We start from the raw sequence: 14,443 nt of genomic DNA, 5'->3' as shown, positions 1-14,443 counted from the left end.
CCGTCCTGCAACTTCTGCTTTTTAGAAGCTCGAGCTGTCGCCAGCCACTATCACAGAGGCGCTGTACAGTGCCTACTGAGAGCCCTCTGCGACTAGGGCCAGTTAGTCGTAGACTGCGGTGGAACCCCTTGAATACCTATGTCGTACACAAGCCTTAAAAAAAGAAAGAAACATTTCAACTGACAAAGCCCCTGAAGCCAGGATTACGCTTTTAATGAGTCATAATATCTTTTTCTTTTCCGTTGTGTCGTCAGCATGAGCGCTTTTAGCAGCTTATAGCCATCATAAAACTAAAGGTTAAACATTTATCTAATCTTAGTACTGCCCTGCGCTCCAAACAGCCTTATCTGTGCCCTGCCACGGTGTCACTGACGCAAAAACAAGTTGCTAGTTTGGCAATAATTATGAAACGGCCATCAACCCAGCGTTTTGCAGTGCATGGGCGCCCCCTACCGGTGTGTATGGGGTAGAGTCCGGTCATCAGTGCCGCACGAGATGGGGTACACACGGGCTGCACGTAATAGTTGTTGAGAATAACGCCGTCGGCGGCCAGCACGTCCAAGTTTGGCGTCGGAATCTGCGGCGAGCCATGGAAGCTCACGTCGTCCCAGCCCTGAGAGAAAGACGGAGTTATAGTCCAACGCACAACCTGCGGCACTCTTTCGACGCGTGATGCAGGCTAACCTGACTTATTTTTGTTTTAGTTATCTGCGACGCACGTCCAAACATCGGAGATTTGCCGCAACTAACGAGTGGCACAGTAGTGCAGAGACAACGTGGTTGCTGAGATAGCGTTTTGTAGAACACGATACAGCAACGAATCAGCCGAAAACCGAACTCAGCTCGATGCTGGCGTTTCAAGCCTGGGAGGTAGTATTTTGGAAGAAAACCTGTGTTTTGGTAAGAAGTCTCGTGGTAAGGTGTGGACTGTAATAAAAGAAGCCGAGAAATGGCGGTGTAGATTTCGCTTGCTTAAAGTGTGCATAGTGGTGCAGAAGGTAAGAAACTGCGACAGCTACAGCACTCTTCAAAATGCCATTCGAATGCTAGAAGGGCTTCAAGAAAACAGGGTACGTGTAACAATCTGCTTCCATGTGCTTATCCTCCGGAATTATTACTGCGAGCTCCCGATGTACTTCAATCTTGCAGTTTAAGTGCGAGGAGTGGGTTGGACAAGAATGAAGGTACTTGTACTGCGAAGCAGTACCAGTGTCACAATGCCAAAAAGCCAGCGTCTGTCTGTCTGTCACTCAGAGTGAAGCCTCTTGTCCCCAGAAGAGCCACCCACAAATCAGCTTCCTACCGCACCCCCCTACCTAGGGGGCAGCCCACCGACCTATAGCCACCCTTAATCCACCGCCTCATCCCACCCCACTCACATCATCCTCCAGAAGCGCCATCCACCCCTTACCCACCCAACTCTACCCTTCAGAAGCACCACCCTCCACCAACACACCCATCCCCACCCTGCACAAGGCCTCCTAACGCAAGAAGTCCACGGAGCATCCGAGCGAAAAAGCCACGGCGAAATTGAATAATGAACGTAGTGGGAAAACCAGGTGCACTCTAGAAGGACCAGCCATTTCCCCGCCTGAGCCACATAGCTAAGATGCTGCCCACCACACACCGCCACCCGCCTACCCAAACCCACCCACAAACCCACCTCCGCCCACCTTCATCTTTCATAAAAATGTTGTGTGAGTGAAGCCTTGGCTTAGAGCAAAAGCATTCCGTAAAGTAAAAGAATCAAAGGAATCATCGCGGGGTAAATCCAACTGGTTTTGCAGAGCTCTCTTATCAGATGTTTGATCGTCCCGTGATTTTTTTTTTGCACTTCAACATTTCGGTTTTCTACCATCCTGGATATTAAAGCGCACTGATGGCAAATGATATACCATTCTCTGTTCAATATTCTTTTTTGTGCCACGCTTTAAAAACAACATTACCGAAACCTCAAAGCATGCGGGCAAAAGCAGGGCTCACTTCAAGACCGGACATCGGCAATATACGAACCAAGTCATCAGCCAGAATGAAGATAATGTTCGGCGGCATTTTGGACGCTTTGGAGAGCCACGGCAGCGAGGCGATGAGAAGCAAAGATGGGACGACAGTGGACGCCTGCAAAGAGGACAAAAGTTTTTCAAAAGGCGGAACAAAATTTGCCTGAGGTCCGCCCGATTGTAGGCTACGGCGCTCCTTGCGAACGCTCTGAAGGTCACTTGTTCACTGGAGCAAAAAACTGATTTATTTTTCCAAAGAACCAGAGGAAGAGAAAAGAGGGCGAAACTCTCTTCGCGAAAAAGAAGACAAGTTGAAGCCGGGGGAAAATGCGAGCGTCTCAACGTCATTACCTGCCATTTTCGGGGGTGTTGAGTTTCGCTTGGCTACACTTTGTGTAATGTGTCGTTCGTCATCGACTTCTATCAAGAACCGTCGCTTTGACCGCTTCCCTTACCATTGAGTTCGATTACGGTAATATTTTAGTTTAGCTCATGACTAAAAGCTTTTGTCTTTTGATGTAGTTGGTGAACGATTGAAGGGGTACCAATGCCCGATAAGGTCTTATCCAGTTTCGAGTTGCCCGTGGAACGCTGGATGTGCTTGGCCCCATTCTATGTTTGAACGAGAACGCATCGTTCAGACAGGCTGAGTCGACTCAGTAAAAATCGTTCCACGTTTTTTTTTTTTGCTATCTGATTCTTCAACTTTCCTAGACAGCTGTCTTCTTTCCACCCCTGTCTTCAATTGTTAGTGGCATGCAAAGAAAATTTGTCAGTAAAAGAATCTGTTTCATGTAGGTTATAATTCAGTTTTCTCAATGGCAAGTAAAACAAAGCATAATCTGGCAGTCAGGCTTTAAAGTACAGCTGCGCAGCAAGTCTTTATCCGACGGAAAAAACTTAGGACCAGGCAAACAGGCTTTACTTCAGAGTGCCTATTATCGCGAATACTACCCCCGTTCGTAATCAGAATCAGTCGTTTTTCATTTGTGAATTTTTTGGGTATATTATATTACGCAGAAGAATATACGCATTAACTGAATTAGGACCTCCACTATTTCGGTGTAGACAACAAAACACACGGCAGCTTATGCAAGCCAACTCTGTAGACAAATTTTGCCAGCGGAAGAAATTTAACTGTGAAGGCAGACTTAATTTTTCTACCTGTACAGGCTGATTGCGAGAAAGGGCATTTATTTTCTTGACATTTTGTACTTTTCACTGGAATTATAACATGTGAATTAATTTTCAGATGGTGTCAATGCCCTAATAATGCTCGATAGCAAAAAACAATCCCATATATCTCGTCCTCATCCGGGACAGAAAAGTGACATCCATAGTCGCACCGCGGCTCACCACAAGCGCAGTGAATGCGCCTGCTTCCAGGCCTGCCTGGCGTTTTAGGCTACGACATACTACAGTGATGGTGACGCCGTTCTCCCAGTAGGAGGCTTTTTATGCACCTATTGTAAAGGAAAGCGACAAGGAATCACATCTAAAGCTATTCAAAGACGAGGACGCATGAAGAATCCCGTTTACGAACCTTGGAATTCATTTTCGGCTTCTAGCTGGCGGGATCTTTCCTCACCGACGAAACTGAGCTGCCGCCGCGCGAGACACTGACGCATGCGGGATTAAGTAATGGGAAGACGTGATCTGGGATAAAAATTGTAAAGCGAAGCGAGTGCTGCCCGGAAGTGTGTCACCTGGACACTGGGGCGGCTAGCACACTGTCCAGATTGGATATCAAAGACGGGTCAGCGCGGACGACTGAGTGACCGCATACGATAGTACGCCCAATGAGGCTTCGCTATCTCTCTGGGATTAGGTCAAAATCTGGATTGCGCAAGTTTTTGCGGGGACTGGTTCCACGGTTTCTACTCTGTTCCAAATTGAAGCGCGCCTCGACCTTATGTCTCTTCACTTGTTGCATAATGGAGGCCGATGAGGCAGCTGCCAACCTCGTTTCCCAGTTGTGGTAAGCAAGACGGTATGGGACGTTCAACTTGAGCTTTATTTCTATATATCTGATTCCTGATTAACTATTGCGAGCTAGAGGTTTACTTAAAATAATATTTAGAAACCGAAAGTCATGTTCAACAATCTTAGAAGAAAACTAGATTAAGATTGGAAAGATGGTAACCGAACTATTAAAGGTAATAAATTCATCTGGGTCAAGCAATGGCCGCCGATCTGGGCCATAAAAAAACAAATTACCAGGAGAACAAGACGGGGATAGAGTGCAGTTGGGAGGAACTCCTATATTATGTACGGCATCTAGCCGATGCCGTTCAAAAGACGGTTATGTAACAGTCTTATGCTACCGGCACTCCCTTAGGATGCCGAAACTTCGAGGGTTACAAAATATCTTGAAGATAGATAGATAAAGAGGAGGAGGGAAAGGCAGGGATGTTAACCAGAAAGAGGTTCCGGTTGGCTACCCTGCACTGGGGAAGAGGAAAGGGGACTAAAAGGAGGAAGAGAGAAGAGAAAAAAGGCATAACACACACACACACACACACACACACACACACACACACACACACACACACACACACACACACACACACACACACACACACACACACACACACACACACACACACACACACACACACACACACACACACACACACACACACACACGCACGCACGCACGCACGCACGCACGCACGCACGCACGCGCGCACACACACACACACACACACACACACACACACACACACACACACACACACACACACACACACACACACACACACACACACACACACACACACACACACACACACACACACACACACACACACACACACACACACACACACACACACACACACACACACACACACACACACACACACACACACACACACACACAAAATTGCATATATAGGACACCGCAGCCAACTGGTGAAAGGAAAACGAGAGGGGTGATGTGAAAAGACTGAAGAGCGTGCATTAGGCAACAGACTACAGTTGTAATTATATTCTAGGGAAACTCATGCTCTTTTGAGTGTAACAGAGTGGATCCCAAGGAAAGGAGAAAGGGGATGGCGGTAGTCTGGTGAGGAGTTGAGATTGGGGAAAATTTGCTGGGGTAGGATGGCTGCGGCTCGCGCAGGAGAGGGACCAGTGTCGATTAATGGCAGAATTGGCTCCGCTCTACTATAGTAGAAGCAGCAGCAGCAATATACTGCTGCTTCTGATTATGACGAACAGGAAACGCTTTCTGAAGCGTCGGCACATTTGGCGCCTTCTGGGCTACACTTTCTCTTGGCACCTCGTTATACTCCTTTGTTGCCAGCCTCTCGCTTGCCCCGGCTCTCTCTTTGCTGGCCTGGGCACCTTTTTGCAGAATTAGGGGCTTGTCGTTTCCATGACTCTGCACACGCTCTGCCCGACCACTAACAAGCTGTACGACACTAGTTGCAGGCAGTTGGAATGAGTTGATTCAGTTAGGTGTTCGAGGCAACTAAAAATGTCAGTGTGCGACAGTAAATTTTCTGTTTATGCATAGCGTGTGATGGAGACGACTTCTTTCGTTATTTTTTTGCATTTTCGAGTGAATCGGCCAGGTTTATGCCATTCTTGCTTATGGTAGCCCACTCAGTGCTGACGCTGCATCAAAAATCAGGGAGCTGAATCGGTCAAACCGCATCGCGACTTGATGTGACACACGCCGGGCCGAGATTTATGTAAGGCGATTTATGCAGGTTAATTTATTTCATGACATCATGCAGCTTGTATGGTTTCTGTCGCAAGGTTTACGGATCGTGTTAATTCACATTCGGATTCTGTAGAGGACCCAAGCGTATAGAAGCGTTCTTGTGTCATTTGGGATCGATGTGCAGGCCCGCACAGAGAGGCAAAAACCGGTGGCAGTGTGAATGCGATGTATCATTTCCACGCACAAATAAGCTCGTAAGATATGACAGTTTCGTACTCAAGCCTTGGTTGAAAAAGTGGTCTGGGGAACTCTGGTACCGCTTCCAACTTCAACTCATGCAGGCAGAACCTACCGCATGCATAAATTTGCTGCCGCTTCAGTCATACTAGTCATTGAAGAAAAAAAAATGAATGGTGATTACATAACTGGTAATGTGGAGAGTTAGCGTTACCTGGGATGCAGTGATGATTATGCCTAGAAGAATGCAGCCCGCGCGGAGTCACTCTACCCCCCCCCCCCCCCCCCCCCCCCACCTTGCTTCCTTACCTCTACTGCCGGTCTCGATAGGCTGCATGGTTGCACTTAGGGCACATTCACACTAGCGAGTCTCAGATGTCACGCGATCGATTTTGGTCGATTAGTAGCGGTTTAGGACAACTAGAAAAGCTAGGAGACCTTAACGAATGCCTAAACCTGTCACGTGACCTCCGCGATTCGCCAGTGTGAATCCGCCTCTACGCTACTACTGCTAATACGACGACGATGACAAACACGCTTTGCCCGAGGACATTCTTACTAACACCTAGAGCTGTAGAAAGCACTACGCTCTTTTAGTACATCTGATCTTGCACATTACTCCTTATACACTAAATACTTGATCTGGACAAGTAACTTCACTAAGTTGTTTACGTTTTGGAGACATATGCTGTCAACATGACTACGCCACAGCCCAACGCCCACAGCAGTTTTCTTGTCACTTCGTGCAAGCCAAGAAACCGCCCAACGTAACATACTTCTCTAACATGCTAGAAACGAAGGTTCAGCAGGTGTCCTTCGGTTATGTGAGATACAGTGACCTACAATTAAAAGCTGTGAACATTACTTTCATGCTCAAGGTCAACATGCTCATCTACATCCGACAATAAAAGGACCAAGACAAACTTCTTTGTACTGAACTGGGAGGCCACGTGACGAGAAGCCTAAGAGCTACTCACCATTATATGATCTCTGTATACCTGGATAATCATTGAAACTGGTGTTGACGAACGGATATGACTGGGTCGCCATGCTTGTGAATCACACATCAGAAATTTTACGCATGGCTGGAGCCTTGCCAGCGCTGGCCCCTGAAATGGCTCGGTCTGCTCAGAGCAACTTAGCGCCACTTTACTGTTTACGTTGGGTCCGCAGTGGTGGACGATCAAACGAAAGAAGCTTGCTCATCAGTACCGACCTCAGGAATAGATTAAAAAACGTTGCCTTCTTGTACAATAGGGGGATCAACTCTTCAAGGCCATTTTCAAAGCTGGGCTACAAGGCGTTATTTCAAGAGTACTTTGGCTGTTGGAAGTTATTTTTGTATACCAAATGGAAAATTGTTCCCAGAGATTTATCTCAAATTTATACCCAGCTAACTAGTTTTCTTTTTGGGAGCACAAAATTCCTGCAGTAACAGCGCATATGCACGAAAAATTTTACATTAGACGGGGTCCTTGCCTACATGCGTCAAATAGGTCGTGAAATCAAGCATTGAAATTCAATGTGTAAATGTGCAGACTGGTTACTGGCATTATTTCCTTCACACCGCTCGGATTTCATGCCGGCAATAATTTTCCGACGTTCAAAAATTTTGCAGATACATTCGCGAAACTCCAAGGCTGCTTCTGCTGCAGAAGCGCACTGTTTCCTGGGGAAGCCCGCTTATTTTGTCGAGGCCCTCTTCTCCTTCGTCTGCTATTTGTTCCTCTTCATGTTATTTTTCTTCCTAGCTCACATGTAAAACATGAATAACCCATCTTCCTATTTACGCGGCCATGTTCACAGCGTACGTTCTTTAAGACATAAGGAGTGCTTACTGTTATGCAGGTCACCTTGATAACTATCCAATTGAGCGGTGCAGCACGTACGCAGAAGTAAGGGGAAACCTGAACTGGAAGGAGTGAATTTCTGCATTGAAAACTGCACGACACCACGTGCGAATACACACGTCTGCACAAAAGCAACGTCACACTTACGTCATTACGGGCGACAGCTCTTGCTTGGCAGCGGCACTTCTGGACCAGTTGCGCGTGCCGCATTCTTGTCATTTCTGATTTGTTGCTCTGAGCTGGCAGCTTGTTAAGTGTGTCCGTTGCTCTATCCATTTTCTCGCCTTCATTTGGTCCTATGGCGTGGACCGGGCGCGGTAGATATCGTGTGCCTGCGCACCTGCGGGGCTCAATAAAGTCTCGTGTGGACCCTCACCCATCAGCTATGGTTGAGCAACATCTCATTCACGCCGCAGACGACCGTAATTTGTCTTTGTGTTGTTTTGTTCCCAGCAGTTTCAGACATTTCAGTTTAAAAGCCCCTTTTTTTTCGAGACCTTAAAATGAGTCAGCGGTTTAGAAATGCAATCCTTTGTAGAAATTTATCGTTATCACCTGGCCATGTGCTGCTGCTCTCTGAAACAATTAACGTTGTCATCCATTAAACGTACCAGGCTAGAGAAAACAAAATGCTAAGGGTGACGCAACGAGACAGAGGGAGCCTCCTAGAAATTATGATTCCTTATCTGAAATGAATAGGAGGAAATTGAGCGGGGCAAGAAATTTAATGTGAAGGGCGCATAACCAAATGTCTGCTTTTTGACTGACAGAGCCAGTACCAAGAGAAGAGAAGCGTGCCTGAAGGGGGAAAACAGTCACATGGAGTGCGCGGACGTAGAGTGACCGCGGCTGGTTCAGGACGGCGCAAATTGGATAGCTGGAGGAGGATAAAACTTTTATGGTCGGCATAGAGTTAGAATGGAGTAGGTTCTTAACGGGTGGAATTCTTCGTCCCCGAAGCCATTAGAGGATGCAGAGGCCCTTGCAAACCCTTGGCCTTTGCAAACAGGTTGCGATGATTTTAGAGCTGGTCAGCAGTTCCATCCACTGCTCCTTAGTAGAAGGGGTAATTCTAGAAATTGCGGCATTTTGTTGACATTCCTATGCCATGTGGTACGTGTTGGAGATTTACTGACAGAATGGGCATTTATTGCTGTACAGCGCGAGGTGGATTTTGCTGAGGAGATTGAGAATGTGGAAGGAGTTAGTCCGAAGTCCCTGTAAGGCAGTTCCCTCTTCTCTGGCTACGAGTTTATTCGGCTTAGGGAATTTCTGTGAAATGTTCATATAATAATAAACAATTTCATATATTGTTTGCGGGGAGAGACAGAACTGTACCTCATTCACTTCCAGTTCCCAGTTGACAAATTTTTTGCCTCTTTTATCTGATCGCTTCCCGCCAGTAGGATCTTAAGGGCTATATCCGAGATTCTTTCCTTGGTCAAGTGCTTTCATGCATGCGTAAACACTGACCAGAGCGGAGTGTTCTGCAATTTTGGATGTCTTTTCCGTATGGATGCACAGGCTATAGCGTTCCCGCTTGATCAGTTGCGACTGCAGTCAATGCATTGGTATCAGCGTATTCCGCAGCGTCTGTAATGAAGACTGTTGGATACTGATGATGCTAGGTTTTTATGGCCAAAGGGCATCTAAGGCCAAAGAGCGCCAAACATGAGGTTTTTGGTCCACTCAGGCTAACATATGTGCAGATGATAAAATCAGCACCAGGTGTATAGAGCCTAAGAGTATTGAATATGTGCATGATTATAGGGTGTGAACAGAATGCGTAAATATGTGGTAGAATGGCTTAAAGTGATGAATAGCGCCTAAAACTTGTTTTAAGAGGAGTTATGTATAAATACAAATTAAGCCAGGTAGCCTCAGCCACATTCCTTGCTTGAGCAAGAAGCGTGAGGCCTCTGGTAGCTATGGGTAAGCTCGGAATTCTCCTCAGCAATGACGAGGTGCAGAGGTTACTTTGAATATGAAATCTCTCGTATGAAACCTACATCAGTTAAAAAAACCCGATCTAATGAAAACATGCGGTTATCAACTAAAAATAAAGAAGGGCGCATTGGTATTTCAAATGTGTAAGGTTCAGGGAAGGGCTGTCGTCTTTGTGTATCCAGTCTGGGGCATATGATTAATGTGTGGACAACTGAGATGTGGGCTCCACATCTCGCGCATTGCGGTGTCAGAGTATCCTGTAAAAGACGTGAGTGTGTGATGTATGTATGTCCTACCCTCAGTCTACAGAGAGCAACTTCTTTGAATATATTTTCTTTTTCTGTGGCATTCCTCCCAATCGATGGCTTTATTGTGTGCACTTTATTGTCTGTTTGTTCATCACAATCCTGCTGCCACCCTTTGCGAAGCGCAGTCCTAATATATGGCCTGAGGTCCTGGTATGGAAGTTGGTTTACATCGATACGACTCAGTTCGGCAGCTAGCGCAGCAAGCCTATCAGCTTCTTCATTTCTATCCATTCCACAGTGACCTGGTACTCAGGACTGTTGGATCCTCTCCATCGATTTAATGTAGAGGATTAGCCTTCGCGCTGCGCCTATTTGCGTTAAAATGCGGCCGCATGTTTTCTGGGGACTGGTGCTATACTTTGATGAGTTTTCGGAGTGCATTGTTCGGCAGTGAGTACGTGTCCGGTGTGAGTGTACTCGAGCCTTAGTAGCGTGCGTCGACCTGTCATGGTCCGTGAGAGTCTTACTTTCTAGCTCATGTGAAGTGCTTCGATTAATTCATCTAGGGTGTTGTGCAGGCGCGGCGCTTCCAACTTATTATGAGCTGTTCTAAGTCGATGTGCGCGTACTTGTTTACGTATATGCTCGTATATGCTTTCATACGTTTTTCCCTTTCCTTGGGCTTAAGTTGTAAATAAGGCGTATGCTATGTCATTCTAACAATAATGATGGTGTAGATTAGCTTAATTAGGTCTGTTTATTTAATTTCGAACTTTCCGCGTTCTTTCCGTATGCTTCCTTCCTTCTTTCTTTCTGCTTTCTTTCTTTTTTTCCCGTACTTTCTTCTAGAGCTAACCTTATTGGCTTAACGCATTAAACACCTTAAGCTGTTATAGCTTTGGTTCAGCTATTTAGGCCTTTTTTTTTGGCCGCGGAATCTACGAGTGAATGAAGACGATGGTTTCCAAATCACAATGCGAGAGGGAGAGAGAAAGGCTGTGACCGTCGATGACTGTGCGGCCTAAAAAGCAGCGGCAAGCGAAGCTCACCTGTTCGCTCTGCCGCGGATAGGAAACCTGCTCGAAGTCATAACCATGCTTAGTTTATATTTTTTTCTGCTTGACGCCCGGTTGGACATACATCGAGCTCAGGGCCAAGACGTACATCGGGCCAAGACAGACCGTCGATTCCTACTCTCTCTCTCTCTCTTTCTTTTTGCAAAGCTAATCTTACCAGCTTAGCGCATTAATCAGCGAAGTATGTTGTAGCTTTAGTTGAGCCATTTAGACTAATCCAGCCCTCTTCGCCTTCTCTCCCTCTATAACTTGCCTCCTCTCTCCATTGAGATATGCCAACCGTGGCAGGTTTATCGCAAGTCCATACGTGCTATCGCAGGAACAGGGCAAAGCCTAAGTTTAGCGCGCTGTTATGCCCTCAGCGCTAAGCAAATGGGGATTTCCCTCTCTCCAGGTGGCTGTTGAGTTCAGTTTATGTTATTTGTTTCAATTGAACTGCCGCCTGCCTACCATGAGAGAAAGTAATTAAACTAATTCACTAAATAATTAAGGTCTTAATGCTGACGCTATAGAGTTCACGGTAGAATGCAGGGCTGTAACAGCTATAACAATCGTATAACAGCTTTTAATGTAATAAAGAGTTCAAAAGTTGTTACACGCGTTATAATATTACACATATAATATAACAACATTATGTTTAATAATATTACACGTGTAATATTACATGTGTAATATTAAATCAGAGAAAGAAACCGGTAATCCAGCCAGTTAACAAGGAGCGTGAAGGGAAAGTGTAAAAAAAACTGAATAACGGAACCACCGAAGAGAGGCGGTGAAGATTGCCTTAACAAAACGCGGCTTTGCCCTTTCCCTATGACGCGCGAGTACTACAGGTCGTGGAGTTCTGCCAATACAGCTGCTGGCCAGCTGGGCTAGTCAAGGATTTACATACACCTGGCAAGGTAGCGGCTTCCTGATTTCGACTCACCAAAGCTTACCCTATAAACATTACATCGAATCTGGTAATCATATTGATGCAGTATAGAGCCTCTATACCCCTTTATTATGAGTTGTTGCTATCGGCCTCCGGAAGCTGATGCTTCGTTTGTGATGCAGTTTCATGTCACACTCCAGTACATAAGTGTATTCTACCCGCGCACATCTTTGCTTAAATACGGCAACTTTTTACTTTCCTCGAATAGCACGGGAATGATCTCGCAATGCCATTAAGTGAACCAACCTCTGAGAGTGATTTCCTTAACATGTGCCTCACATTTTGTTTGTGCCATCTCGTCACGTTCCCGACGAGGCAAAATATAGTTCATCTAATGTTCTCGACCTCGTGCTCACGATACTTCCTGACAACATCCCGCCGCTTGCGCAAGTTTCTGGCCTGAGCGATTACTCGGTAATCCACGGCGCTTATCACATCCATCTATCACGCCCTGAAAAATCAAAGAAAACAATAACACTTGGTAAGAGAGGTTCTTACCCAAACGTACACATACTAATCAAAATGCACCCTACGATATGCGCGGACAAATGCCCCAGGTGCGACGAAAAGCTCACACTATATCGCATCACATGGGCCTGTCAAAGCATAGACATGGTCCCCAAAATACAAAACTTGAGTACAGAACAATGGGCGAGACTGCTGTCCAGTGATCGCTGTGAAGACCAACAAGTTCTGGTACAGCGAGCTCAACGGGCGGCAGTGGCCAGCGGAGCCCTGGACTGAGGGCAACCAACCATTGATTAAATGTGGACGAGCTCGACAGAGAAGACTGCTGTGGATACAACCAAGGAGAGAACATCTCTGAAGATGCCCCAAAGCCGCAGGGTAGAATCAAGTTTTCTCCTTCTCCTTTCGGGGGTATTGAAGTTTATGTGAAACCTTGAAAGTGTTCACCAGCGCACACCCTCGTCTATAAACATCGGGCGTAGTACGTCTTGTATTACCGCTGGTGTGGCGTTGAACTTCATGGAATTTTAAATCATGATGTTTAGCGTTCCGAAGCGACACATGGGCTAATATAGACGCCGTAGTGGAGGGCTCCGGAATAATTTAGACCACCTGAAGTTCTTCAACGTGCACAGCAGACTGACGTTTCTGCCTTTAGCCTCCACAGAAGTACGGCCGACGCCGTCGGGATCGAGCCCGCGACCTTGGGGTCAGCAGCCGAACATCAATGTCATTGCATAGAAATAGGCTCGATATTGTCCGTACGAGTTATGTGGGGGAGAGACTGCGAAAAAAGCGCGATATCTGAAAAAAAAAAATTGAAAATTGTTTTTTGGGGAAAGGAAATTGCGCATTATCAGTCTCACATCTGGGATGTCACCTGAACCGCGCCGCAAGGGACGGCATATAATAGAGACTGAGAGGAGGAATTAAGAAAGAGACGCTGCAGTGAAGGGCTCCGGAATAATTTAGACCACGTGGGGATCTTTAATGTGCACTGACATGTTTCTCCTCCATCGAAAGGCTGCCGCCGGGGTCGTGGAATTCTGAGTCAAGAGACAATAAGCAGGTGTCTGCTGTACGCTCACTGCCGCAACTCAGAAAAAGGCGTTGCCTGGCACGATGGCATCAGAATAACCTATTCTCATAAATAAACAACCTTGCACAAACCAACACGGTTATCCAAGGTATGGCTGCGCAGAAGCGTGCCTTAGTTCGCCTGCAGATATATATCTGGGTGGTACGGTCCATATTTTCTCTAACTACTCCGGCTGATACAGAATAAATTGTTTGATGCGGCTCTAATATGCGGCCGCTCTATTTTAAAATTTCGCAGGAAAAGATGAATTCAGTTCTCGCCAAGAGCCTCAAAGTTTCTTATACAATGGTGGTAAGAACTGCCTTTTTGGTTTCATAATTAGGCTTATTTTTGATGTCCCCTACAATTCTCATACACATGCTCTGTTCATTAAAGCAGATATAATGCCTTTCTGGAAATTGTTTAGCTATAGACTAATTGTTGCCTTTAAGTACGAATTAAAAGAAAATAGAAATTTCTTTCGCAACCTAGCCAAGCTAGAAATAAAGCCTACATCCTACACTATACGTCAGTCTGAATACTGGAAGGTGGTCACTCCCCGTGCTAACTATTCTATGGGTACACTATCGTACATTTTGCCTAAACTTCTTAATGATCTGAATAAATGTGGAATTGATTTAGGTCGCACTACAGTTCGTGAAGTGCGCCACGTGATATGTCATGTTTTTGAACAATTCTAATATTGATTTCCTTGTGATACATTAAATCGAATCAATTTTGCGTTTCTGCATGTTTGTATTCCTGTATGTTTCATGTATGCTCCTGTACTGCCTTGTAGAGGGGACCGTGGGCTCTAGTCAAGCTGTTCAGCAGCTTTTACCCACGGCCCCTCCATCGTTTTGATGGAAATAAAGCTATTATTACTACTATTATTATTATTATTATTATTATTATTATTATTATTATTATTATTA

The 14,443-nt window shown here is 45.8% G+C and overlaps 1 protein-coding gene across 1 annotated transcript in view; it reads right to left on the bottom strand.

Moving 5' to 3' along the window:
• LOC144124373 (arylsulfatase B-like) overlaps positions 1 to 14,443 on the bottom strand; it is a 42,967-nt gene that overhangs the window by 15,587 nt on the left and 12,937 nt on the right. The window contains exons 2-3 of the mRNA XM_077657002.1: positions 2,014 to 2,118; positions 454 to 613 (exon numbers count right to left, since the gene is read on the bottom strand). Coding sequence (XP_077513128.1) covers positions 454 to 613; positions 2,014 to 2,118 — 265 coding nt within the window. The remainder of the gene's footprint in view (positions 1 to 453; positions 614 to 2,013; positions 2,119 to 14,443) is intronic.

Source organism: Amblyomma americanum, chromosome 3 (genome assembly GCF_052857255.1).
Source record: "Amblyomma americanum isolate KBUSLIRL-KWMA chromosome 3, ASM5285725v1, whole genome shotgun sequence".
Lineage (NCBI taxonomy): Eukaryota > Metazoa > Arthropoda > Arachnida > Ixodida > Ixodidae > Amblyomma > Amblyomma americanum.
The sequence above is the reverse complement of the archived record's forward strand: the minus strand, read 5'-3'. Positions and strand labels throughout refer to the sequence as shown.